This window comes from Phoenix dactylifera, chromosome 10, assembly GCF_051530095.1.
Source record: "Phoenix dactylifera cultivar Ajwa chromosome 10, Ajwa_hap1_PhDact_Kaust_v1.1, whole genome shotgun sequence".
Taxonomy (NCBI): Eukaryota; Viridiplantae; Streptophyta; class Magnoliopsida; order Arecales; family Arecaceae; genus Phoenix; species Phoenix dactylifera.
The window spans coordinates 23,477,549-23,505,280 of NC_143199.1; the positions used below are offsets into that span (position 1 = coordinate 23,477,549).

The 27,732-nt window shown below is 38.0% G+C and overlaps 2 protein-coding genes across 4 annotated transcripts; one reads left to right on the top strand and one right to left on the bottom strand.

Moving 5' to 3' along the window:
- Window positions 1-1,191: 1,191 nt before the first annotated feature.
- LOC120104452 (dehydration-responsive element-binding protein 2F-like) lies at window positions 1,192-2,372 on the top strand. The gene has a single exon (XM_039115645.3). It carries the CDS (start codon window positions 1,329-1,331, stop codon window positions 2,238-2,240), a length of 912 nt encoding a protein of 303 aa, XP_038971573.1. The 5' UTR covers window positions 1,192-1,328; the 3' UTR covers window positions 2,241-2,372.
- Window positions 2,373-3,830: 1,458 nt separating this feature from the next.
- LOC103721384 (uncharacterized) lies at window positions 3,831-27,711 on the bottom strand. Of its 3 annotated transcripts, none has more exons than XM_008811577.5 (14): window positions 27,435-27,711; window positions 27,003-27,327; window positions 26,824-26,915; window positions 26,661-26,677; window positions 22,190-22,427; window positions 22,018-22,113; window positions 21,812-21,927; window positions 21,628-21,708; window positions 14,606-14,729; window positions 10,405-10,454; window positions 6,629-6,719; window positions 5,628-5,663; window positions 5,438-5,538; window positions 3,831-4,260 (listed from the first exon to the last, which is right to left on the bottom strand). In XM_008811577.5, the coding sequence occupies exons 2-14, from the start codon at window positions 27,323-27,325 to the stop codon at window positions 4,144-4,146; spliced, it is 1,482 nt and encodes a 493-aa protein (XP_008809799.1). In that variant the 5' UTR covers window positions 27,326-27,327; window positions 27,435-27,711; the 3' UTR covers window positions 3,831-4,143. The 3 variants fall into 3 exon arrangements, with proteins under 3 accessions (XP_008809799.1, XP_008809798.1, XP_008809796.1); XM_008811576.5 differs by having other exon boundaries at window positions 26,661-26,719; window positions 27,435-27,664; XM_008811574.5 differs by having other exon boundaries at window positions 26,661-26,722; window positions 27,435-27,664.
- Window positions 27,712-27,732: the final 21 nt, after the last annotated feature.

Here is a 27,732-nt window from a genome sequence, read left to right on the forward strand (position 1 = left end):
TCTTGGGATAAGTTTCATGATAATTCTTTGTTTTCTATGAGACGTACGCTCTTTCTTAATTAGAAAATTTTCGCATTATAGCACAAATAAAATTTTTCTTTGGCTAAATGCCTCTTTCATTTATAGTTGATAATTTTCAAAACCGATGCCTAAAATATTCAGATGATATTTACCTAGTGAAATAAAAATTTTAAAGATATATTCTCCCATTATTTTATAAAACTAATGATTAGATCATTTCATTAAAACATTTAGTCAATTTTCTTAAGAAAATTAGTTTTGTTGATTAATAGTATGCCTCTTTTTTCTTGAGTAGATCATATAGGATCTTGTATTGAACGTAACACATGCAATTAATGTGGCTCAGCATTTTCCTCTTAAACAGTTTTTAATCTTTCCACTCAACAGGTTTTAATCTGACCTAACCTAAAGGCCTATAAATATATTATCACACCCAGTAGTAGTAGTCCAACATGCATACAAGATAGGCTCTTCTTTAATTCAGGGTTGAACTTTATTCAAGAGGATCACTATTTCCTGAGCCCTCTAAAGAGCAAGTCCTTAAGATTGAGATGCCGACCAATTATCCCAAGAATTTTTCTTATACTTTTTATCTTTTCTAATTAGAAGAGGAATCTGACCGAAATTTAGAACCACAACCTTACCATTATAAATATAGATTTCGTGCATGAGTTTATCATTAACTAATGAAACCAAAAAAGGTTGAAAATCTTACTTCAAAAATTAATTTATCTTTATTATTTTCTACGAGAGATCTGAGAGAAGTGCTTCTTTTAATCTCCGATCAATTAGAACTGAAGAGATTCAATCTTATCATTTGATGCCTCCTATGTGTCTGTCATGTCCCATGTACAAGTCTGTGCAATCTTGCTACATGGACAGTGTGATTGTGAGACTAAACATCTAAAGTGGGTGAAAAATAATCCGAACTCTGCATGGGCATATGTATATATATATAGTCAAATGCATCATGCAAATTGATGTAACTAGAATGAAATGTGCTTATTATGCAAGTGTTTTGAAGTGTAAGAAGATCAATTACTTGTCTAAATCCAAAGTAAATGTATGTATGTATGTATGTATAAGTGTTGCCCTCCAAAGTAAAGTTTCTGCATAGAGATGCCTAACGGTCACATGCCTTCAAAGAAGAAGACCATCTCAAACCGTGACAACATTTAAACCAAACCCCTCACTCCTACTTCATCATATCCCGCGCCCTCCCTACTCCTCCCTCCTCACTCCCCTCCGCTTCTCCGTTCCACTCCACTCGCTGCGGCCCTCCTCCTCTTCTCCTTCCGAAGCCCGCGATGGACAACGCGAGAAAATTCCCCCCTCTGAGGCCATGGAAGAAAGGCCCCGCCAGAGGGAAGGGCGGCCCCCAGAACGCCTCCTGCGACTACCGGGGAGTGCGGCAGAGGACGTGGGGCAAGTGGGTGGCCGAGATCAGGGAGCCCAAGAAGCGTACCAGGCTCTGGCTTGGCTCCTTCGCCACCGCCGAGGAGGCCGCCATGGCCTACGACGAGGCCGCCCGCCGCCTCTACGGCCCAGACGCCTACCTCAACCTCCCCCACCTCCGTTCCAGCAACATCAGCTCCTCCACGACCATCGGCAAGCCCCCGCACCGCTTCAAATGGTTCCCTTCCAAGAACTTCACCTCCATGATCCCCTCCTGCGGCCTCCTTAACCTCAACGCTCAGCACAACGTCCATGTCATCCACCAAAAGCTTCAAGAGTTCCAGAACTCGAGACCTTCGTCCTCTTCTTCCTTGTCTTCCTCCTCCTCCTCCTCCTGTCCTGGTTCTTTTCGGAGTTTGGAACCGGCACCGCCGGTGGCCGCGATGGAGAAAACACACTTGGAGAGCTTCGACATGGCAGTGGAAGGAGCGAGTTCCATGCCGATGGAGATGGCACCAATCCCTGGGGACGAGAAGCCACAGATTGATCTGAAGGAGTTCCTTCAGCAACTGGGTGTGATCAAAGAAGAGGAGAGTAAACCGGAGGCCGATGAGGGTGCCGAAAGCTCGGTAATGGCGGAGCCAACTCAAGGTGGCAGTGGGGTGGCTTCAGAGATGGTTGGTTTCGGCGAGGGTGACTTCAACTGGGACACTCTGGTGGAGATGAGGGCTTTGGAGGATCACTCGGTGGTTGGGGATGGTGGGCTGCAGGTCGACGATTTGCATGAAGAGCTGAGCTTGCCAATCTCTCTATGGGATCTCTGAAACACTCGTCAACTTTGGTGATGATAAAGCTTGAGCTAGACTTGGTAGAAGCTACTTGGTTGCATGTTAGCCTGCTTCTATGTTTTCTTTCACTCCTTTAGTTAGATTCGTGGGACTAATAAGGAAACTTGTTTGGCATTTAGGAGGATAATGGTTGATCTTGTGTTAGATTTTTAGAAGGTAATATGTGTTTTTGCTTAAGCTCAAAAAAAAAAAAGAAGAAAAAGTTTTCATATATTCTCCTACTGGAGTGGTGATGGCTGAATTTCTATGGCAACACTAGTCTCGTCCAATCCCCCGTCTAATTTGAGTTTGGATCATGTTTGGGTGGAATCCGACCCGACCTAATTAGCAAATGAGGTGGTCCAGGTCTAAAAACATGACTCAATATTTTATACGAGATAGGAGTTTCACCACTTCAGTACAATAATGATGAATTATTTAAGTTTTTTTCTTTTCCTTTTTTTTGTTTGTTTATATAATGGAGGTTCAACGATATCTTCATTATACTTGGTGCTAGTATATGCATATGGTATTATTGATACAGCACATCAACAGCAATATTACTGGAAGTGATGAAACTGTATTTGGAAAAGTTGAACCAAGCGACAAAAATTTATAAACCCGATCACAGTGATTGCTTTAGTCATTGTTGGTTATGATTACGATCAGAGTTAGGCTCTTTTTAGAGTGGTGCTAATGTGGTTTCTGAAACAATTGCAGCGAAAATGATCGAATGTTTTCATTTGGCAACTACTATATCATGAGCTAATATGACAAGTTTTTTTTATTCAGGAGACATGCAATCTATTAAGGAACTACTACATATATGTGATATTATTGAAATCTGGCATTAGAATCAAAAAGAGATACTTTCTTGAATGTGAACCAAAAAGGGATATTTATTTTCAATTAGAACACTTTTGACTCCCTTGACTCTGTATATTGTGCTTTAGAGTTTTACCGCAAGGGCCAAATTCCTTTACTTGATGAACTCAATACATGTTCTCATAGAGTTCGAGTCTCGCCTATTTTATGGACATGTTGAGACAGAAAAGTTAGGGTGGGATTTTACATAACATCAACTAGTTATCGCAAATAAATCTACCTTCTTTTCCCACTTCAAACCGGAACAAGGACGAAGTTTCTGATTTTGCATAAGCAATACAAATCGAGTTACCAAGTAAAACTCACATGGTGAATGGCTTCAATTAAGCAGTGTAATAACAAGTACCTGGGGGATGGGGAGATAGGAAGTAGAGCCAGGAGATGAACCCTGTTTAATAGGCTGATTTGACGCTTAACATTGTTCACACCCAGGGATGCTATTGGGTTGGGTTGGGTTGTGTTGAGTTTTAGTAAAGCCGGATCCTGACCTGTTTGAGTTCTGGATCTAAATTTTGTTCGATACCTGGTCTATGAAAGTTTTGGGTTGGATTTTCAGGTTGGGTTTGGGGACCTTTGGGCATGTTAAGACCATCGCCTACCTGTGCATCAATCCAAGCATGAATGGGCGATGAGAAAAACCCCATCCTTTACATTTTCCTTTTAAAAAAAATCTGCAATGTTAAAAAATGTACATAATACAAATTTACGGTGTAGGAGACGATTCCACAAAAAAAAGGTTAATATTTACATAATTTATGTATATGTACATAATAACATTTTTCACTAGTCAAACAGCAAAAGGAACTTTCTAACATGTCAATTTTCATAGTGTCTAGAAATAATAGACACAACACCTCTTTACATGTTGAATTTAATGGTCACCAGTCTAACTTGGCGAGGCAAGAAATCAGTCGATTAGTCCAAAGCGCACAGATACTTCAGCTATATCAAAGCCATGATATGAATATTTATTTGCAGTTCTGCAACAAATCTGCTCTTGCAAATCTTTGCATCTTCAATTTGAACCAAATTGCTTATTCCACTCCTCAAGCTCTTCCCACTTGCTCTTCTGTAAGCTTGGTCTGATGACATCCATTGCCCTCCGAAAATCATCATATCTTAATGGCCGTACCTGAAAAAGGGGGTTCAAATTCTACCCTTTCTGGATATAATATGAGTGCAATATTAACAATATAAGTATTTAACAATTTTCCTTTCTAAAGAGCATTTAAATGGGATTATCATGCGCCGGACTTCCTCCAAAATTGCAAAGCTAATATGAGGAAAAAGAGTCATGAAATTACTCCTTTGATGCAATACAAGACATTCAAACACTGTTTTCTTTTCTTCAAAATGGAAGTGCACCATGGCATGACTCCTACAAACCATTAAGAAGACAAGTACAGCAGCAAATAAGCACTGGCCACTAGTGAATGCACATGATGCTTTGATTCTAGTTTATGAATTCTTCAGATCAGATTTTGACACTAGATTTTGACTCTCCAACAGAGAGAAAGCAAGCAAGTGCATTACAAGTCTCAATCTAAGTTACCTGATTCATTGGTTTGCTTGGCTCACGTTCGGATTCATAATTCGAAATTTGCTACCTATCAATGAATTTGATTCGCTGAAAGTACGATTATAAAATATATTGCTATTAGAAAGTCCATTAGTTTTGATTAGATATGGTGGTTGGTAAAATTATATGTTGGTAAATCCAGATGAGAATATATATATATATACCATGAACATAGATTAAAGTTTATTGATATATGTCAAGGCTTTTAATTTTGAGGCTTTAACGTTATATATCAATCAGTTCTATATATGACTTGCATGGTTAAGCTTTTAAATCATCGAGTTCTTTTAAGAGTCCAATTTTTACTCTTCCCACAATCTATAAGAATTTAACTGAACCAACCATTCCTCCTTTCCAACAACATGGGTAGCTGGACTTCTGAACCCGAAGATTTGAGATTCCATGGACTGCAAACTAGAGAGCGCTCCTTAAGTATATGGTTTATGATGAATCATGTTACAAATCAGTACTTTTCATGCTGGTTTGCAATACATATGTGTCACAGCCAAATAGGAAACTCTGGTCTTAGTTATCAGTTTTAACTACCACAAAGGAGGAGAGCAAAACTGGAACTGAAAAGAGAGTGATCCCCCGACAGTTATATAGAGTCGAATAAATGCTGAGAGACATAGTAGAAAAGAAAAACTGGAAGTGCAAAGAGAGAATGATCCCCTAACAGTTGTAGAGTCAAAGGAATGCAGAGGGAGATGTTACAGATATTGATTGCCACCTGGTTCGCATTTATTTTAAGAATGTTTTGCGGACCAAGTTCTCTGATTGGCATCATTGCAGCTTCTTCACACAAGGCTTGCAAATCACTTCCCGAATAACCTAAGCATACAAACAATTACATATGCAAGCATTAGATCAATGCTGTAAACTTCATACAGATATAGTATAGTAACATCAAAGATTTCTACCTTCAGTCTCCTTGACAAGTCTCTCCAGATCACCACCTGTGTAACAACAATTCAGTTATGATGAATCTTGTGCAACACTGCTTAAAGAAGTTTCTTAACAGAGGTCTCAAGTAAGAATTTGAATCAAGTATACAAACCCATACTTGAATTCGAAACTAACGCAACAATGTTCCATAGAATTCAAGATATATTTTACTGGCATATTTAGTAATTATAATCATAAGCTTGTGAACGGGCAGGAACTATATGTTACCACAAAAACACAGGTGGGAAATATCCATTTATTTGATGTCAGCTTTCCGAATGTTGCCCAGTGCCCACCACTTATGTACATCCATGATCATATCCATAGACTTAGTTGGATATCTAACCATTGCACTTCAGGCTTATGGTCACCTGTCTTTTCAGATCACAACCAAGCTCATTTTCTAGGAAAGCATAAATACAATTACTTGAGCAACAAAGGAAAATGGAGAAAAAAGGTTTCTGCATTGTTCCAATTTCCAGTTGTCAGTTCATGTTTCAAAATTCTGGTTCCAGTGAGGAGTCAACAGAACAAATGCATTTCCCAAATCCATTGAGCGCTACTCTACTACATCCAGTAAATGCAAGTCCATCTGTCGTTCTGCCTACTCAAAAGACATATTAATGATGCAACACTTGGAATGAATTTCTAGATGGACAATCTATAGCATCTTGTTAAACATGTCATAAATGCCTAAGATAAGCTCTTTTCCAAAAAGACGTGCTATGATTATAAAGTTAACAACCATTCTTTATTCATACCATGGTCACAAGAATCTGGATTAAGCTACTAACTGGTAAATAGCTTGAATACAAATTTGGAAAGGCTTGATCGTTATGGTCATAGTTTCTTGACCATCAAAGAACAATAACATAAGAAGCTAATCTTTGAAACAATTGCTGTAGGAAAATGAATTTTATTCTGATGGCAATGACATTTAATATAAAAGATGCAAATCAAAAACAAGTGCACTTACTGGGCAATGAAAATGCTTGACCTTTTAGCTGATTTTTCAGGAGGAGCCTCCTAATATTTTCATCCGGTAGGGGGATATAAATTCTTTTCACCTGGTTCAATGTTTCATGAAATGTAAAATATAATAAACAACATTTACTAACAAATTGATGCCAGATCTACTGATGTCTGAGAAAAGAAACAAGAGCAGTGTTCTTTCAGTTAATAAATCCCTAGACTGATGCGGTGCTTCCTATTACTCTATTTTGAAGTAACATCATACAGGAAGCAAGGCAAAAGAAAATTCGACATCTGTTGAGTAATTTGCTTGAGTGATATTTCTGAGTCAGTAAGTCAATCTGGAGGAACAATTTTATTGATAGAAAAAAAAAACAAAAAAAAATTGTATATACAATTGGATAGAGCACAAACAAAAGGCAAACCTTAATGTACCAGATCAAAGAAACAAAAGAACCCTTTAGATTTAAATACATAAGAATGTAAGATTTAGACATGCAGAATTGTTCCAAACTAAAGTTCTAAGCAGTAAAGAGATTCACAAAATTAAAGAATATCTGGTCATTACAGCAGGCAAACTCAAATCTCTTATGATTATTGCAAATTTCGGTACCCACAAATATCCTTAACATTAAATAAATTTAAGCTTTTGTTTATTGTTAGAGATAATAAAGTAGCCTTCTATACTCTATTGCATACATTTCTAGTATGGTTTTTTTTAATAAAGATTACACGATTTTGTGCATGATATTGCCGAGAATAATTCGTGAAAAGATAAAATAATCTGTAAAATTGAATTATGCTGGTTCTTCATGTACATCCGACCCGATATAGTGTCTTGCTCACCCGTCACTACTTTACTTTTTAGCTATTTATATATATTACATCCTCTTCTGAGAGCTGGTACTTCTTTTAACTGAACACTTAATTCTTAAGTTTGACAGTACTGAATCCAGGTTGATGACCTTCAAAAATTGCAAAAGCAGCAAAGCCCTATTTTAGGTGACTTAATGTAGAAGACCCCCACCATTGGACTTAAATTGCTGCAACTGACTGAATACTATTATACTTTGACTAGCGAAAGCTTATAAACTATGGTCAGCTGAACCGATACCAGGTCCCATACCAGGTCCCATACCGGTCGGTGGGTGGGTTGGTACAATACTGATTTGGTACCGTACTGATATATGGTACGCTTGGGCGTGCCGGTAAAGCCCAATTTTTTTAAAAGTTTTTCAAATTTGATTATTTGGTAATCATTTTTTTTCAACTTTTTCAATGATTTTAAGTATAATTTGATTTTTTTTCATATTTTTTGATATTTTTATGATCCTGGTATAACCTAAATGATACATTTTGTTGTTTTAAAGTGATATAAAATATAAAATAATTAGTCAGATGCTGCATGCTACAAGAAGCAACATAAAATATTCTAAAATTAATTAGTGAGATGAAAAATATAAAATAATACAATTAATTACAAATATTTAAAGTACAATATATATACCGATATCTAAAATCTCTAGCGATGCCCCTCATAGAAATCCGGATTATTAGCATAGTCAGGAGGCACATCAGCCCACTCCTCTAACTAAGCGGCGTTGTAGTCTTGTATGTTCATCCCATATGAAATACATTCTGTATTATAAGCACTCTCGGATCTCTTATTGAAGCTTTAGCTTTGATAGATATTCTCTGATTGAGATAATACGGCTATGAAGGAGCCAATCAGAATATGCCGACGGCAAAATCCAATATGTGAGATGCTCCGTTCTGCATAGGATAGTAACCACCGAAAGACGATGCCTCAGATGCATCAAATCCATATCCGTATCCGTATATGTTATAGAATACTTGTAGCTGCAGGTAATAGAATCCAGTACACGACTTAAAATATGATACATCTATGGATTCTACTCTACGTGCGAGGTCATCTGCAGTTATATCGCATCCTCCTGAATGACCTCGAGGAGCCCGTCTCTTATATACAATCGTATTCTCGTAGGCTCTACCAGATCATGCACCGTCATGTGTAGCATATGTAAACTGAAACTCACCGGTGAATTGAAAGCCACCAGCTATGGCTGTATCTCATAAACAATCGTTTTATGTTCTCCACTTCCTTCCTAGCCAGCAGATCCATAACTACCAGAACTGTCATTTAAATATTTTAAATAAATTTTAAATTAAAAAATAATATTTAAATACCATAAATTCAAAAAAATATATTTTTACCTCAAATTTTTTTTTTGAAATATATATTATGTACTAATAAATTTTCATAATTTTTATATATATTAATTATATATCTTTAATTATTTTGTAAATTAAAAAATATTTTTTAAATATAAATATTTTAAAAAAATAATTGAGGCTCAGATCCATATAGAACCCTACAATGGATGCTACATAAATTTTTTTAGGCCTATGGGCATGCATTAAAGGCTATTTATATCTCAATTCTTTTTCATATTCAGGCTTAGCCCACTATGTGCATGATCACATCAAAACTTGAATAAATGGACACAAAATTTATCTGAAGAGTAGCTTGCATGCCCCTAAATATGCTTCTGATTTTACCTTTTTTTTGAATCTTATTTTTTATTTTTTAATCTAGAAATATATTTTAAAATTTAAAATAATATATAATCTGAAAATTATAAATTTTTATGTCATCGTACAGATCATCCATTGATCTACAACATATCATAAAATTAAGCCAAAATAAAAAAAATTGGCATGATCTCCTCTTATTTTGCAAATTTTAACGTATTTTTTTGCGTCCAAAAAAAAAAGAGAAAATGAGATAGAGAAAAGGTAGCATACTCCTTCAATTGTGCTGAATCAGCATATTTTTCGCTGTAGAAAAAAGGGATTATTCAGATAGGTTGGGAATGTCGGAGAAATTTCTCGGGCCTTCCCAACCTATTTTTAAAACAAAAGAAAGCGGGGGGGGGGGGGGGGGGGGGCAGTTCGGAACCGGTCCGACTCGGTGCGAACCGGACGATTCGCATTGGTTCCGTCCCATTCCGGCTGGTTCCTATCAGCTCGGGATAGGTTCCAGCCGATTCGGAGCTGGTTCCAAAAAAAAAAGGTGAAGTGACTCGATTCCTCATTGGGTCAACTCAGGATGGGCCGAACCGGGCGGTTCAGTGAACCTTGTTATAAACTATTATCAAACTGTAAGGACATGGCCCCGAACTAGTATCAAGTTCCAAAAATACCAGACTATGAAGTTAGTTTTCACTAGGAAACTAACTTCATATCAACGTTATTTTTATATTGCTTGTTAGATTTCAACTCTTTATACTAATAAGAAATGGTAATTTTCTAAGTCTTATTGTAACTTCAGGCTTTTCAATTTCTAAACTTCAAATAAAAATGGAACAATACAAATTAACTTTCTGAAGAATCTAGTGCATATTGTGTATAAAAATCAGCCCTTGGGTGGATACAAACTTCTATATACTAGAAGTATTGGTTTTGGAGGTTTCATGCTATTACTCAAATCACTTGGGGCATGGTTGGTGTCGCGTCTACTTTAAAAGTTCTTATGGAAGAGAAAGCTAGAAGCGAGGTTTCTTAGCTTTTCCTAAAAGCACTTTTTTGCTTTTTCTTCTTGTAGAAGAACTTCTCAGATGAAAAAATCAAGAACTTTCTTTGGAAAGTACCTTTTTACTCTACAAGTTACGACAGTACTTTTCTTAAGCAACACCAAGCACATCCTTGATATAGTGCCTCAAAACAGAATATCGTACTCATGCAAAATATGATACTCACCAATCTTCGTAGAACAGCATCATCCAATTCTTGTGGCTTATTAGTTGCACCTGTATCAACATTTAATATGAAATAACATTTTACCAGTGGCAACACCAAACAAAAAAACTTATATCAAGTGCAAAAAGGTATTATCTCGACAAACTAAAGAGCAGCTCAAGAAAAAGAACCAGACTTACATAAGCACCAAATTTTCATAAGACATAATAATTATGGTGTTACACATTATGTATGCATGTACCTCTTTGGGGTTCTGCTATCAAAAGAATAAGTTGCTTTCTGAAAACATCAAAGTTTTGTAAATTTAAATGCTTAGGTATTACAGTTAGCACAATGACATTCTGATGAGATGCATCAGCAGGCTTAGAATAATTATCAATTATGCTTAGGTTATTTTAAATATTACAAAGGCTAGCAGTAATATGACATTTGACCACTCATGGAGAGAAATCTCCGTCATTAGCAAGGCATCATGCCTTAAAAGACCAAAACGTGGTGAAATTTACTTCAAAGAATTTTAAAAATACAACAATAAACTTTTATTATATATTAATTTGCTAAACTTATTATGCTTTTGACCTAAGACCCTCACCATTAATATATATCAAAGTAGGAGTTAGACAAAATACTGAAACGGAGGGGTTTTTTAAATAAGAAAGTGGGGAAACATTGAAATTTATTATTACCCTGCTTGGAGAGAATGTTGTGTATATGAAAGTAGGGATATGTGGTGGTTTAATTTTATGCCACACGCAGCGGAAATTGTATATGAGAAAGTAGGACATTCTGCAGGTTATTATACCTTCTGCAACAAATGACACATGGCAGCAAAATGTTTAAGTGTCATTGTTTACTTTATGGCACATGGCCAAGGAATTTCAACCACATGGCATTGGAGAATTTTGGCTCACATAGAGAGATGACTTTGACATGTATGAAATTTAGTTTCCTTATGGATTGTTCCCTATACTTGTAAATTGCAATTAAACCCCCTCCTCCCCCGCCCTCTCTAAGTGTGTTTACATGTTTATAGTATTCTAAACAGATTGACAGGCTTGAGTCAATGTTGAACCCCACATATAATGGAACCCATTCACAAAAACCAAAATATGTAATGAAACATATTTTATGGTTTCCTAAAAGGAGCAAAGTATATTATCAAACCCATCAATGATTACTGAACCAACCCAAACAGGACGGTTTGGGTCATATTGAACCAAACCGATGACAAGTATGAATGATTTAGTGGGTTGGTTGGTTCGGTTATAAAACCCTCCCCCACCCCCCTAGTTCACTTATTAAACCACACTGGTTTTGCTTATTAAACCCTTCCTTCCCTAACCCGCTCATGATGGCTTGAGTCTCCGCCCCCTCTCGTTCACGAGTCAGCGATGGTTCAAGAGAGCGCCCCCCACCCCGCATTCGAGAGTTTCAATGGTGTTAGATGCTGCTTGTTCTCTCTCGGCCGCCGCCAGTAAGTTCCTCCCTCCCTCCCTCCCTCTCTCTCTATCACTCTGCTAAGATTAGGATTATGGTTTCCCTCAGCATTAATATATATCAAAGTAGGAGTTAGACAAAATACTGAAACGGAGGGGTTTTTTAAATAAGAAAGTGGGGAAACATTGAAATTTATTATTACCCTGCTTGGAGAGAATGTTGTGTATATGAAAGTAGGGATATGTGGTGGTTTAATTTTATGCCACACGCAGCGGAAATTGTATATGAGAAAGTAGGACATTCTGCAGGTTATTATACCTTCTGCAACAAATGACACATGGCAGCAAAATGTTTAAGTGTCATTGTTTACTTTATGGCACATGGCCAAGGAATTTCAACCACATGGCATTGGAGAATTTTGGCTCACATAGAGAGATGACTTTGACATGTATGAAATTTAGTTTCCTTATGGATTGTTCCCTATACTTGTAAATTGCAATTAAACCCCCTCCTCCCCCGCCCTCTCTAAGTGTGTTTACATGTTTATAGTATTCTAAACAGATTGACAGGCTTGAGTCAATGTTGAACCCCACATATAATGGAACCCATTCACAAAAACCAAAATATGTAATGAAACATATTTTATGGTTTCCTAAAAGGAGCAAAGTATATTATCAAACCCATCAATGATTACTGAACCAACCCAAACAGGACGGTTTGGGTCATATTGAACCAAACCGATGACAAGTATGAATGATTTAGTGGGTTGGTTGGTTCGGTTATAAAACCCTCCCCCACCCCCCTAGTTCACTTATTAAACCACACTGGTTTTGCTTATTAAACCCTTCCTTCCCTAACCCGCTCATGATGGCTTGAGTCTCCGCCCCCTCTCGTTCACGAGTCAGCGATGGTTCAAGAGAGCGCCCCCCACCCCGCATTCGAGAGTTTCAATGGTGTTAGATGCTGCTTGTTCTCTCTCGGCCGCCGCCAGTAAGTTCCTCCCTCCCTCCCTCCCTCTCTCTCTATCACTCTGCTAAGATTAGGATTATGGTTTCCCTCAGCCCTCTCCCATCCTCCCTCCCTCTCCCTCTCCTCTCTCTCGCGTGCGCTTTGCATAGCATTAGGGTTAGGATTTAGCCCTGCACCCTCCCCCTTCCTCCCTCTCCCTCCCTCTCTCTCCCTCTCTCTTTCCTCCTCTCTACTTTTCTCCCTCTCCTCCTTCCCTCTCTCTATTTTCGGTACATTCTGGAATGGCACGGTATGCATTCATACCATATCGAACTAGTTGCTGGCCGGTACAACCTCCCATACTAGTTCGGCGAACCTTAAATCCCACACTGTCTCCCCAATAATGTGTCTTCTAGTTAATGCATCAAACTTGAACTTCCTTTAGCCTCTATCAATAACAAGTCCAAGTAGTTTAGGGATTGGTTTTAGCGCTTGATCTATATTCTTTGCAAACACAACTAGCTTCTAGAAAGATTAATTGTAGAATTCCTAAACAACACCAACTATCCATAAAATGTGTTATTTAGGTAAACTAGGATTACTTAACCATAAAATATTATCAATAGTGCACTGATGGAAATCTTACCTCAGCCAAATTTAGAGGTGCGTAGTTCAAGGGGGTAGGATCCCGAAAGGATAGGGAAGCAATGAGGGTCTAAACAGCCAGGGATTGGGCAAAAGATAAGTGCTAGGGCATGGAAAAGGGTGTGATGTAGGATATCCAAGGGAAGGGGATCTAGAAAAGTTTACGATATGATTGAAAAACATAAAGTGCTGGAATTTCAATTGCACATTTGACTTTTAAATAAATTTGAAATATAAAAGTTGAATTTTACTATGAAATTGATGATGGATGTGGAAACCAACCTAGAGATTATAAAACTAGGGTTTAACTAGCGGGTAAAAATCTAAATAAGGAAAAAATATTTAAACAGCTATGCAATGATAGATCAGAACGGTGAGGTTTATAGCTAGACTATAGGATGTTTAGGTATTAAAAGAAACAGTTAGTAATCAATACAAGGAAGAAAAGAACAGGAAAAATTGATGCAAAAGAAAGAAAAAGTAAAGCGAAACACAGATATTACTAAAAGAAAGAAAGGAAATACAAAGAACAAAACCGTACTTGCACTAGGACCTAGGAATCACACCTAGCGTGCGAAGGCCTCCCACCTCCTTTGTGGAATCACACCAAAAGAGTAACGAAAACCAAAGACTCTATTATGTCATTCATAATCTGCATAGTCTGGTTACATCAAACCCCAATAGTCCCCTTTTATAACATGTAGAAGCCCTAATTCAACTCTATTTTAAAATCCCAAAACCGTCCCTAATAAAGCATGGTTACTGTAGCAAGAACAGTGTCGTAAACACTATTGCGCAACAGCAATTAGGTTCCTAGATAAGAATTGAGAGTGACTTGAGACCTTTTCGTCTCAGTCCTAGAATCCAAAATAACCCTAAAATCGAAAACATCCAAAAAGTAAAAGAAAAATACAGAAAATTATAACTAAATTAAATTTAATAAGAACTCTAAGCTGCAGCCCCATGATGCGACATGGCACAGACGTGGACCTCCATCAGGATGGGTTGATATAGGAAGAAGATATATGTACACGTATATATGCTTGTATTATTATGCATGTATATTTATGTAGAATAAATTAAGAAAGCTATTCTGACTCCAGAAGTGAAGAAACAAACCACCTTTATTTAAGAGGATAAACATCAGTATTAGAGCATTTAGGAAGCTTACCAATAACAATTACTAAATCATTTTGATTTGACATCACCCCATCAAACTGGACTAGGAATTCTGACTTCAATCTTCTACTCGCATCATTCTCATTAGCTAACCTTGTCGACATGATGCTATCGATCTGCCAAACAACAACAAATTGGTTTCAGCATAAGTAACAATTGCACAAATACCATCCAACTAAATAAATTGAATCACTCAATTTAAACATGACATGGTTATGAATAATACTGAATATACTTACCATGGTAAGTTTTGAAGCGAAAAAATAAAATCCAGGTCTTCTTATAATTAAAGTTATAGCCTACTCTAGAGTGATTGAAGGACTATTTTCTATCTTCCACTATAGGTGAAACTTTCTGTTCTTTTACAGTAAATCTAATACTCTAAATGAGAGAGAAGTGATATAAATTGAATATTTCCCGACCAATTATCCACAAAGTCATCTTTGATGTGTTCTAGACATTCAACATCTTAACTACGAGCACAAAAATTGCCCTTTCATTTTTTAAAGATCATATGATCCAGGATCCAAATCTTATGATTTGGAACAAAATGATCTATCTAATTGGGGTGACAGAGTATCATAAATTCGAGATGCATGCCATAGATCAAATAATCCCTGGATCATAAAATGTCACTTGATCATGCTACTCACATATTAAATCATATGGAAACTCCAACATTTTTAGATTCATTTAACTTTTTGAGATTTAGAATGACTTATTATCACTAATAACTGGTAGCATATACAATTAATAACTCCCATGGTTTTTAACTTCTAACAATAAAGAGTAAAGAGATTAAAAATGTAGTGATTAATTGTGTGACTATATGTGGCTAAGAATATGACATTAGAGTTGGGCATTATCAGCAATAAGCCCATGAGAATGCCCAGCAGTTGCACCTCTCCACATGGAACGAGGTTTTAGGTTTGAATCTTGAAAGTGTTGTTTCTCAAGGTGTTCCCACAATTATTCTCAAAAAACTAAAAGAAGAAAAGAAGGAGCATGAGCTTGAGGGCAAGTGTTGAATAATTCAGCTTTAAGGGTTTAATTAATGTGTTTAAGTGGAGCTATTGTTTTGGATCCATTTCTTGAGCCAGAACCAATAGGAAGAATCTAGTTTTTCAAACTAACCAAGTTTCTTTAATGATTTTCCATATCTTTATTGCTATAAATCAGACTTCAACGACTCACCCTTTAATATCATTTACAAAGTTTTTGCCACTTTTTAGTCATCCAAAACTTGGTGGTGAAAATGCACCCTTGTTAAGCGTAGTTTCTTCAATGACTGTAGTAATAAGCTCATTCCATAAATTTTAAATCTAATTTCACCTCTTTTAAGTCTCAAGTTGCATCAAGATCATATCAACCTCACCCCCAATGAAGCCAATTCAATCAACACAGATACATGCAACATGCACAAACAACACAGGCATGCACACATAGGCATGCATGTGTGTGTTCATAAGAGAATTGAGATAGAACCTCACCTATAGAGAAGCAGTTTCAATCCTATCACCATGATTAATATAATGCACTATCCCAATGGAAAATCAATATTAACATGATTCACATCACCTAATGCCTAAAAACAAAGAATCAGATGTTTTTGAGATTTCATATGTACTGAGTGGTCACAAAGTGAACAGTTTAAAGTACTTTAAACAGCAAGATAAAGTATTTGGATAATTGGATTTGACTTGCTACTTGAAGCATCCCATTGATCTAAAGTTCAGTTAATATGTATTTAAGACATAAACTATGATCTATTGTGTGAATTTTTCTATATATGTGCACCACCGCCCATTATGTCAACCAAGCGTAACCGCTACTATCTGTTTTATAATCATTCAATGCATAGGTAACAAACTCCCAAGCACATGATTTTTGGTTTTCAAGCATTTTAGGTGATGCAAATAATCTCTAACTATGTGGATTTTCTATTGAGATGGCATATTATGTAAATTACAATAATAGGATTAAGGCTTTAATCCTCGTACTGTAAATCTATCTTGACTTTTTGTATATGTATACATCTAATCATCATTCTTGCAGTCTTTGTAATACAATGGATTTGCTTCTTACTTCTTCCTGAAGTCAGCTTACCACTAATCATCACGAGTTTTCAGCACATGCTTTGGATGTGGGTTACTCAAAAAAAAACTTCAAGAAAATAAGCATTGTCATCAGTTGTTATGCATTTTAACCAATCTGAATAGCCATTCAAGCAATGCTACAACGATGTAGAGTGAATTTAGTTTGACAAGATATAACCATAAAATCAAGAGATAATATAAACAAAAATCTTAAGAAATGGAGACTACAATAATGATCTCAAAGGCCCTTAATAATATAAGACATACAAATGACATGCTTTAATAATGGTTATGATTTGATTTATTCACTATTTACAGAATAACTATTGTCTGCTAAAACTCGCTACGCACTAGCCAGGGATTGGTGCAATACATGGGGGATAGGCAGGTGTCACATAGCGTTCAGGTGCAGTTTGATCATCCTTCAAGTGCTGCATCAACAGCTAGTTAAAAACAGTGACCTTTGGGATTTTCTTTTCTATCAGTACATGGGAAAATAATCTCAAACATAATATTACTACTATTTTTATTGTCAAATTACATTGTTTCTTTGCTATCATAATCTATAATTTCTTTATATAATGACTAGTGCACCATAATCTTCCTCCTCTTTCTCTCCTCCTTCTGCCTCCTGTTATCCAAATTCTACTGGCATCCATCCACCTTTCAACCTCTAGCCTACCCGCCATTGATACTTTGTTTCCTTATGAACGGCAACATTTAGCTTGATCGGGTCACTGATACCATTGCCACCAACCTTCATGATGGCCTCAACATCTCACATTTCAGCTTTTGCAGCTTTTGTCACAGTCAGCCCCTCCAATGATGAGCACATCCTCTGCTCCACCTCCACCCTCCATAACTGTCAGCCGCACCATCTTAACACAATGCTGGAATTTCACACACACACAAACCCATAAAAAAGAAAAAAGAAAAAAAGAAACAATGCTGGAATCTACAGGAGAGGGACAGAGAGAGGAGGGTGGATCAAGAGGAAGAGAAGTTGAGCAAAAAGGACATTACAGAAAGGGTAGATAAAGTAGTTAAGAAGACACCATCCAGACTCTGTAAGCTAGAGCAATTAAGGAGCAAAGTCGAACAGTGGAAAATACTGAATGGGCAAAGGTCCAAATCAGGAAGAGCTAGGAGAAATCTTCACACACCTTCCAATAAGTAACCACTCCCTCTTTGTATTCCTCCATGGCCCCCAATCATCTTTTTGTTTTTAAAGACTGATTAGTTGCAATTGGATTTAACATTCGCAGGGTAAAATTGGTAATTGAGAAAGATAGCAAGAAGCGCTGCCTAATTTGTGAGCAGTGGTAGATGGACCGCATAATGACATAATTATTATAAGGATTTGCATTTACCTCTCAACATTAACTTACATAGGTCAGTGCTCCTCCCCATTTCTTAGTGGATGAACCTTTAAGTACCTTTTGAAACTTAACGTGTCACCATCAACTTTCTTTACATATTTCTTATTATCCATGGATTATCTAGCAACTATTCTATATACCCTTGTAACATAATCTACCATGGATCCTTAAGTCATTTTTGGCATAATTTAGAAGTTCCAATATTTATCCTTCAGTTGTTTCTCTAAGGAATGCTACTGCTTCTTCCAATTTAATAAAATTCCCAAAAATATTACCACTTTAGTATTAGTCATCTTGTAGTATCATCATTTCTCGAGATCTTCACAATAAGCACTCATAGAAACTAGCTGCCATGCTACATTGTGTCAAAAAGTCCCTAATATTTAGAATAATACTAATCTCTCTTCTTGTTAACAATTACAACACATCTATTGCCTATTTATTCAATTTTTCAAAATTATTTTATGCTTGTTTCCTTGCAAGTGTATTTCCTATTACTAGGTCATGTAAGCAAATGCTCAAGTACTTTTGCACTCATTGCATTGCCACTAGCTACATAGTTATCAAACTTAGCTTATATCACCATATAACTTCAAAATAGTAATTCTCTTCATGTTAGAAATTCCAATACATCTGCTACAAATTTAGTTCACTTTCAAAATCAACACATGCGTGTTTCCCTATATGTGTACTTGCTATTGCCAGATCATGTTAGTATATGTAGTACTATGACTGCACTCTTCTTAAGAGTGGCAATGGTAAATGTAGGCATTGACCAGGCCAAGACTCAACTCAGTATCAAGGACCTATACCTAACTTGAGCCCAAGCTAGCCCAGCCTCAACTCTAGAGTCTTCTCCCTAAGCCCAACCCACTCATCGAAATCTAGGCTTGAACTAAACTAACCAAATTCAATCAACCAAAGCCAAGGGTTCATCCCCTTCCATAATCATGGTTTAGAGATAGAGAGGGGGAAGAGGAGATTGACGGTGAGTGCCAGCGGCAATAATCATAAGGAATGTTGATAAGGTTATGGCATAAGCAACCAAATTAGAGAGGAAGAGAGGTTAGGAGTTGTGGTGGATGCGAGAGAGGTAAAGCAACAAATACTGGGGTCGAGAAGACTTTCATCCAAAGATGAGAAAGAACAGGCCTGGAATTCAAGACCAGATTTTGTGAGAGAAGAGGGGGATTTGAGAAAAGATAGTTTATATATATATATGAATATGCACGCATCAACATCTGCGGAACCATCCCGAATCGCCCGAGCATCCCGATCTATACTGGCGGTGGACCAGAACGGTTCCGGCAAGAAACCGAGATGTGTCGCCGGAGGAGGAGGAGGAGAAGGAGAAGGAAAGAGAAGAAAAGAGAGAGCGAGTGGGAGAGGGAGGAAGGCCGGTGGAGGGTCGGCGAAGGCCGGCAAACGGAAGGAGGCAAAGGTCACGGTCGAATTCCTATTTCGTTCGAAACAGAGTTTCGATTGCTAAAATTTTTTGCGATATTTAAGTGAAGTCGGCAAGCGAGAGGGAGGAAGGCCGGTGGAGGGTCGGCGGAGGCCAGCAAACGGAGGAGGCGGAGGTCACGGCCGAATTTCTGTTTCGTTCGAAACAGAGTTTCGACCGCTAAAAATTTCGCGATTAAGTGAAGTCGGCAAATAGTTTGCCGACTTCACTTAAATATTGCGAAATTTTTTAGCGGCCAGAACCTTATTTCGAATGAAATAGTTTGCCGACTTCACTTAAATATTGCGAAATTTTTTAGCGGCCAGAACCTTATTTCGAATGAAACAGAAATTCGGCCGTGGCCTCCGCCTCCTTCCCCATTTGCCAGGCTCCGCCACCCTCCGCCGGCCTCTGTCTCTCCCCCTCCCTCTCCCCCTTCTCTCTCTCTCTTTTTCTCTCTCCCGTTCCCCTCTCCCTGCCTCCTTTGCTATGTCGATACAGGCTCGGCACAACACAGTGCAATCCTGTACCGACTCATGCTGCCAGGCAACAGGTACGATGCCCGGTACCGGCACAACAGACCCTGACATGCATCTATATATATGTATTAATAAATAAAAAAATTAATGATATACAATATCAAGGTTTATTCATTTGACTTTTGGTAAGGCTGAGCCAGGAAGATTTAGCTTAACCTGTGCTTAGCCCAAAATTCAATCAAAATTGAAGTCTTACCGGCCCGACCCAATAAGGCCAGAAAATCCTGCCATGCCTGCCGAAAATTAGACCAGGAAGGTCAAGCCAAATCTGCCTAAGTCTAGACAATGCGTTGGATCAGGTAAGGTAATCTCAATCAAATAAGAAAAGGCTGAGCTAATTCCAGCGAGCTAACCCAAACAGAAATGATTGATGTATGGCAAACCCAAAAGGTCCAAAACCAATACTCTAAAATTTAAATAGATTATTAGAAGTAAAACCTAGAAAAAAGAAAAGAAAAAAAAGGCTCACATGTCACATCCATTTCCTGAAACCTTTACATCTCTTCAAAAACCTTAAGCTTCTTAGATTCAACTTTGCAGCCTCCTCAATGTGTGAAGTGCTAGCCGTGGACCTGGTGACAGCAAAGGAAATCAAGAGACAAAGCTCCTGCTAAGGCCCATGCTGCCAAAAACACCGCTTGCTCAAGCTTCTAGGCTCGATCCTAAACCTTGCACCCAAAGTTCCCTAGAGGACCTTGTTTTGGAGATTGGAGATCATAAACCTAAACCCAGCTTAACTGTATTTAGGTCCATTCTGGGTACACAGAAACTGACACTCGAGAAAAATTTGCTTAATGAAATTTGGGCAGTTCAGAGGGAACAGATGATAATTTGCAAGCCCTAGTTTGTATCATGTACCATTATCTCCATCTAATATCATTTATACAACAATCAAGATGCCAACAAATCTCCAACTCTCTAAAGATTTTAATTAGATCGGTCCATATACCCCCAAAATTGTCGTCTTTCTTTCCTTCAGCCCTACCTGTGGTTCATATGCACCAAAAGCATTAGATATCACCTCCCTAATATCAAGCTAGTAGCCTAATTTTCAACCTATTTAAAAGCACAAGGATATTAGTCATGCCATTGTCAAAGGATGCACATTTTTTTGCTTTTCCAGATTTAAGAATGTTAGATATTGCAAAACAAATGTATGACAAACCCAGTCCATATTTGTCATACCACAAGCATATAAATTCAAGTCAAAATAATCATTACATAAGTCTATCAGCAAAAGATTAAAAACAAATATTTTCTAAGAATGCCTATAACATATAGGAGCTAAGAAGAAAAAACCCTAATAAATGACTATAGAAGATGGAGGTTGTAAGGAAAGACCTGGAGAAACTTGGAATAACATCAGAGGTGGACCTAAATAGGAATAATTGGCAAATGAGAATCCACAAAGCTGACCTCAAATAGTTGGAAAAATCTAGATGATTATGATTATAAAATAGACTATAAAAACAACAAAGAGTTTGTGCACACATCGTCCCTAAAATTTTAATCGAATAGAAAAGGAAATGAAAAAGGAAGAGCAAAGAGTGACTGACTTCATCCATGAAGATTACAGATGGTTGTCTAGCAACAGCAACCATAAAAAGAGTCCGAACGAGCTTTTCTGCCTCTCCCACCTATTGCATCAAAAGTAAAGAATGATTTATATATATCACAACTGAAAGCAGCAAGAAATGAACCACCATCCAGCAATATAAGTAGCTCTATCGTAAGAATTACCCATTTCGATGTTAAAGATGAGGCAGAAATATTAAAAAAGGTTGCCTCTGATTCTGATGCAACAGCTTTGGCAAGCATTGTTTTCCCATTACCAGGAGGTCCAAAAAGGAGCAAGCCTGAGTGAAATGACAAATTTTAAATCCAAATATTAGGATCATACAACATTGCAATTTTGAAATAAAGACAAATGCTTTTAGAAAATATACCTCTAGCTGGCTTCCTAAGGCCGGTAAATAAGTCTCTTCTCTTAGTTGGTAGGATTACCATTTCCATAAGAGCTTGCTTTGCCTTTTCAAGGCCAGCTGCACACAAGATAAGACAGGTATCATATGCTGAACAGCTTTGCATAAAAATGAATATGATCTTGTAAGTTCTTACCCACATCATCCCACTTAACAGCAGGACTTCTGTCTACTATGACCGTGTTTATCATTTCAACTAGCCGGGCATCATAGCCACTCAAAGCATCTTGAGCAGATTTTGCACCCCCATTACCATTTTTCTGATTCCCTGTTGTTAGAGTATTCTTTAAACTGGGCAAGTTCTGTGGTACAGGTTTCTTTGCACCAGTTGTTGTTGATGAGACTGTTCTCACTAGAGTATGGCTTGGGGAAGCCTACACAGAAATAAATGCACATGCAGTATGGGGGGAAATCAACCAAATTGCTACTGATCAAGTAATAGCTACTAGAAACAAAGGCACCCAAAATAAGACTAGTCTGTCAGCCTATCAGTGAAGCCAACAAATTCATCTGAATGTAACCTAAATATTTACTTAGTTTACTTTCGTACGAAGCATATCAACAAGTTATAACAATGGAACTGCCGAAGCTGTAGTAAATTGGGTGATGAAGCAGCTAAATTTGGAAGCAATTTCTGGATGTTTATTTTGACAACGTAAATTAACATTTAACAATCTGAATAGCATTAGAGCTGCCCCATTAAAAGGGTGTTAGGTTAAAAACTACTATTATGGCTTCAAGTGCCAACCATGCTGGCTGGCACTACCATGCTAGGCCAACATCACGACCATCCATGCTTGGTGGCACATACCACCAAGGTCAGCAGAACCGGTATCGGGCACTGTACCGGTTCTCCGGTGGCACGAGTTGGTACAAGCCGTATCAGGCCTGTATGAACGGAGGAGAGGGCACGCAAATCGTGGGAGAGAGGAAAAGAAAGAGAGAGGACAGAGAGAAAGAAAGGGGGTGGGAGGCTAGCGGAGGGTGGTGGACACTGGCGGAGGCCGCGGGAGGTGAAATTTTAGTACTTAAAAATCGCAAAATTTTTAAGGCCGTGTCCGAACCCCTGTTTCTTTCGAAAAAGGAGAACCGGCTGCGGCATCGCCTCCCGCGGCCTCCACCAGCCTCCGTCGGCCCTCCGCCGGCATCCCACCCTCTTCCTCCCTCCCCGTTCGCTCTCTCTCTTTTTTTCTCCTTCTCTGGCTCAGGCAAGGAATTTCATTTCTATTGCCAGAATTGTACCAGTAAGCCGCTGGTACAGCTCAGAACGGTCGGAACCGTCCGATTCGGGACGGTTCCGCCGACCCTACATACCATGTATCAAATCCACTTTCTAATAAATTAAGCACAGAATGGCATATGTGCCGGCATTGCACTTGTCATGCTGGTAGGTGATGCATAGGCACAAAAACCAATAAGCAAATCCTTGATGACCACAAACAATGATAATTGCTAAACGACCATAAGTTTCTGAACCAACTTCAAAATGCAACAACACAAATGGATGCAGCTAGGGAGATGATGCAGACTCACAAAATTAATAAATGAAGAATGTATGCAATGTCAGAAACCCAAAAGCTCATAATTCATAAAAAGATATGCTAGACATACATCTGAAACATATGGCAAAAGTTGGAAACCATTTCCTATCAACCCTTGAAATTATGTTTTGTCTCCAAACCAACTATACAAGTTATGACTAAGCAAGCATGGTTGATCAATTTTGAGGAGTGTTTTCAGTATAACAAACATCATAGAAGAAAGAAGGCAAAAAAAAAAAGCTCAAATAATAGCAGGGCTGCTAGAAAAGCTTACCCATAAAGAAGTTTCTATATATTGCTTCAAATTAAAGGTAAGGATCAATATATCACCATCAACCATGATGCAATCAACATGATGCACTATAATACCAAAAACAGTGCTATTAGAGGAGAACTTGTGATAGTTCTTGGTGAACTGCACCACAAGGATAGATGACGGGAATGCTTCAAGCATGAACAAATAGGTTGACATGCATATGGTGTGAAGAGAGTGATTGACAATTTATTTTTCTGATCTAAATATGATGTCTGCACCTACTCAGTCATGTGACATGTTGTATAAAACATTTACCTGGCAGAAAAGAAATTATTCTTTGCAAGGAAAAACATGGGGATGTTTTGAAAAAGATCGTATGAGGCAAAAAAGTTATCCTCCTCAAAAAAGATTACCAAAGACGAAAAAAAGAAAAAAAAAACCATACATTCAATCAATGTAAGGAACTTGTGACCACAAACTCTAGTAATAAAATTCCTTATTGTCATTTTTGAACCAAGAAAAAGTTCATGCACTAGTCAATGATATACTTCAGTAAGCAATTTGTCAGTGTATAGCACCTTCTGAAGTCATCAAAGTGAGTCTGAATTCTTTTAACCTCCTTATAGTTGAATAAAATCAGATTACATGGGGATAGACTATGCAATTATCCAGCGCTAACATTTAGACAAGTGAATATATGCTAACAGACAAGCAAGGGAGAGCCTTTCAAGCAACATCTACAAAATCAGTACCGGAAGTTAAATTAGTATTACTGGTTCAGTGCGATACATTGATATGCCACTGTATACTTCCCACACCAAGACATGGTCAAAAAAAATTTTTCCACTCCCAGCGATGGTATCGTCCAATCAATACCAAGTAGTACTAGGCAATTCTGCTCAGTTTGGACCCTCATAGTCTAGTTTGGCTCATATGCTAAACTAAAACCTTGGTGTTGTACCAATACCTTGTCGACATGGTACATTACGGTAGTTACAAGGCAATATGGGTTGGTATGCTCTCAAGATACAAATCATTTACTTAGGAGCTTGCTTGGGAATTGTCGCTCAAATTTGAAGAATGTGCAAAGCCCTAGTTGGCTTATGCAAAGATTTTAAAACTAGCATGAACTAGGAACCTATAAAGGGTAACATTCATGTTGGTGAGTCTATAAATACTAGGTTTAGGTCCCCCTCTTTGCAAAATTGCAAAGCTCCAAATAGATTTCCATCAATTGTACAATTGGATATAATGTAAGGGCCGGATAGTGACAGGAGGAATCGAGGTCTGCAAGTATGACCGAATTTCACAATCTTACCTCAAGCATCTTTTTGACAATCATGGCAACATGATCAACGTGTGGTGTAAGAGACATAGTTTGTTAATGATTATGGATGGGGATGAAGAAAATTATATTCCGATTGCAAGATTATGAACTGAATTAAGTAAAGTTTATTTAGTCGTTTCCCAATAAACTAAAATTTAATCTTTGTGATTGTCAAACCCTTATTCATTTGAATCCATGATTGTATGGAATAATGGGGTTTTCTCTTGATAGGGAATGAAGCAATGTTTCCATCAAATATTATTCTTCTATCACCAAAAACTGATTGCTAAATTAGTATTTCCATTAATATCGACACAAAAGGGGCCATACCCCCAGCCAATAGGTCTAAACCAGAAGCACCACTCCAACCCCCAATCTTGATCAAGATAGGAGGAAGATGATTATAGGAAATAAGAAGGTCAGGTTCCGGATTTGACAAGCCTAGACGAGACTTATAGTTGAAGAGAAAGAAGGAGCACACGGACAAGAGAGATAGGAGTGGAAGAACTACTCTACGAGATTGTTATTAATAAAATGCAAAGTAACCGTAGGTTGCCCAATACAGCAGGCCCTTACCAAAAAGATAAATCACTTTGGAAAAGAGATTAATTATCTACACAAAACAGGAATTAGTCGCCCACTACAGGTGCCTTGAACTCTTTCAACCACCCAAGTAGAAATATATCCTCATAAGCGAGCTCCTGCCAGAAGATCTTACCAAACCAATTGGATCCTCAGGCATACAAACAGACCCCGAGAGACTCAATTATACCTACAAAGCATGGTTCCTCTTGTTGGCAATCAATCATTCTTTTATTTCTGATTATGGATTCGATGGGGAGTTCGTTAGGATTTTGTAATTGTGAGAATATGGAAAATCTAACCTGATGTTCATAGACTCCTTTTGAATCCTATCCATGATGGTGTGCTTCTTTATGCTAGTCTTAAAAAAATGTACAAAACCAACAAAACTTATGGGTGTTAGTGAGACCATCTTCCTCATGTTCCTAGTCTTAATTTACCATATGACTGGGCAGTAAAACCCAGGTTTTATAGAACATGGGATGTTGCTAGACGGCATCATCAAATTGTTAATTACTCTCCAGTAGCAAGAAATCATCCAGTGAACTAACAATGTCGGTAATTTTATATTAGATTCAATATGCAAAGACAAAGAGACCCAAAATGACAAAATTAGATTAGTTTAAAAATTTTGTTACGCCGGCAAAGAATTTGGAATCAGATATGCAGAAGAAATGAAACGCAGCTCTGTAAATTGCTTGTTTAATTGATTAAAAAATTACCTAGAGCACACCTTAGAGATAATTCATCCTAAGTCTTTTTAAGTAATACCAAAAGCTGCATAGTGCATATAATGAAACAATCAACAATTGGGATATCTTATATAAAAATTTGAAAGATGGTTAAAGGAAAAAAAAATATAGATGCAATACACTTACAGTTCAATTAAATTAATCCATACCTTCTTTGTTGCCATGCCTGTCAACCACAAGAATGAAGCACACAGTTCAGGTCCTTTTTCTTCTTTTTTTTAAGAAAAAGGAAAATACAGTTACAGCACAGCAATCAAACCATATCTAAATGTTATGATAACTTTCCTAAAAAAAAGGGACAGAAAAATATACCTGTTCTCTGACCCAGAACCTGTAGTCTCTCCGCAACTTTTTCCTGCCATTTTGAGATCTTTTGCTGATAAGCCTTCACCTGATCATTCTCACTGCCAAGAAAGCCAATAAGGAACATTTGCCCCACGATTGCGCATAGTCTGCAACAAATAATAGATAAATTGCTGCAAGAAAATCACCTGGATGGGAGAGCGGCAGGGACTCTCGCAGCCTTCGCTTCGAGCATCACCCGATGCGCATTCCTATAGTGGGCGATGGCATCCTCCGCAAGACCCCACTCCTCGGCCCGCACTGCCTTGTCTATCTCCTCCTTCGCCAGCTCAAAGTAGCCCTTCAGCTTCAGCACGACCCTCTCGTTGACGACCGACGGCCCCGCGGCCGAGCCTTCCATTGTCCGATCAAAGGCAGCGGCCGGAGACGGAGAGGGATCAGAAGAATCGGAGGGGCGCACGCCGGAGAAGAACTTGGAGAAGGTATCAAAAAGGCCCTTGAGATAGCTCATTCCTGGGAGGAATTGGAGGAGAAAAAGGGAGAGATAGAGGGGGGTTAAATAGAGGCAAAGAGGAGGGTTTCTTGAAGGGAGGGTGGATTCTTTATTATAGATCGATCACCTGTGAAGAATTGGAGAGCGAGGAGATGTTATCGAAGAAATCATATTATGTATTCTACCGAATTAGAAGATTGAGAATGACGAAAAGAAGTTTGGGAATTTTAGGATTCCAAAAGAATGGAATTGCTTCTGAAACGAAAGAAGATCGTTTTCCAGCGGTTAATCGAGCAAGGAAATAAACAAGGACTCGCAGACGCGAAAGGCGCAGACAACAGGAGGAGTGCTGTTGGCGAAGGGACGGGTGGATTAGCTGGGCGACCTCGCCTACGCTACGCCGCAGCTAAATTTCGTGACCAATG

What these genes read in the sequence shown, in the direction of transcription:
- LOC120104452 (XM_039115645.3), top strand. Translation starts at nt 1,329, where the DNA reads ATGGACAACGCGAGAAAATTCCCCCCTCTGAGGCCATGGAAGAAAGGC.
- LOC103721384 (XM_008811574.5), bottom strand. Translation starts at nt 27,325, where the DNA reads ATGAGCTATCTCAAGGGCCTTTTTGATACCTTCTCCAAGTTCTTCTCC. An exon ending in GGTTCTGGGTCAGAGAACAG is followed by an intron (nt 26,723 to 26,823) that starts GTATATTTTTCT and finishes CTTAAAAAAAAG; the next exon opens with AAGAAAAAGGACCTGAACTG. An exon ending in TTAAAATAAATGCGAACCAG is followed by an intron (nt 4,261 to 5,437) that starts GTGGCAATCAAT and finishes CCCCTTTTTCAG; the next exon opens with GTACGGCCATTAAGATATGA.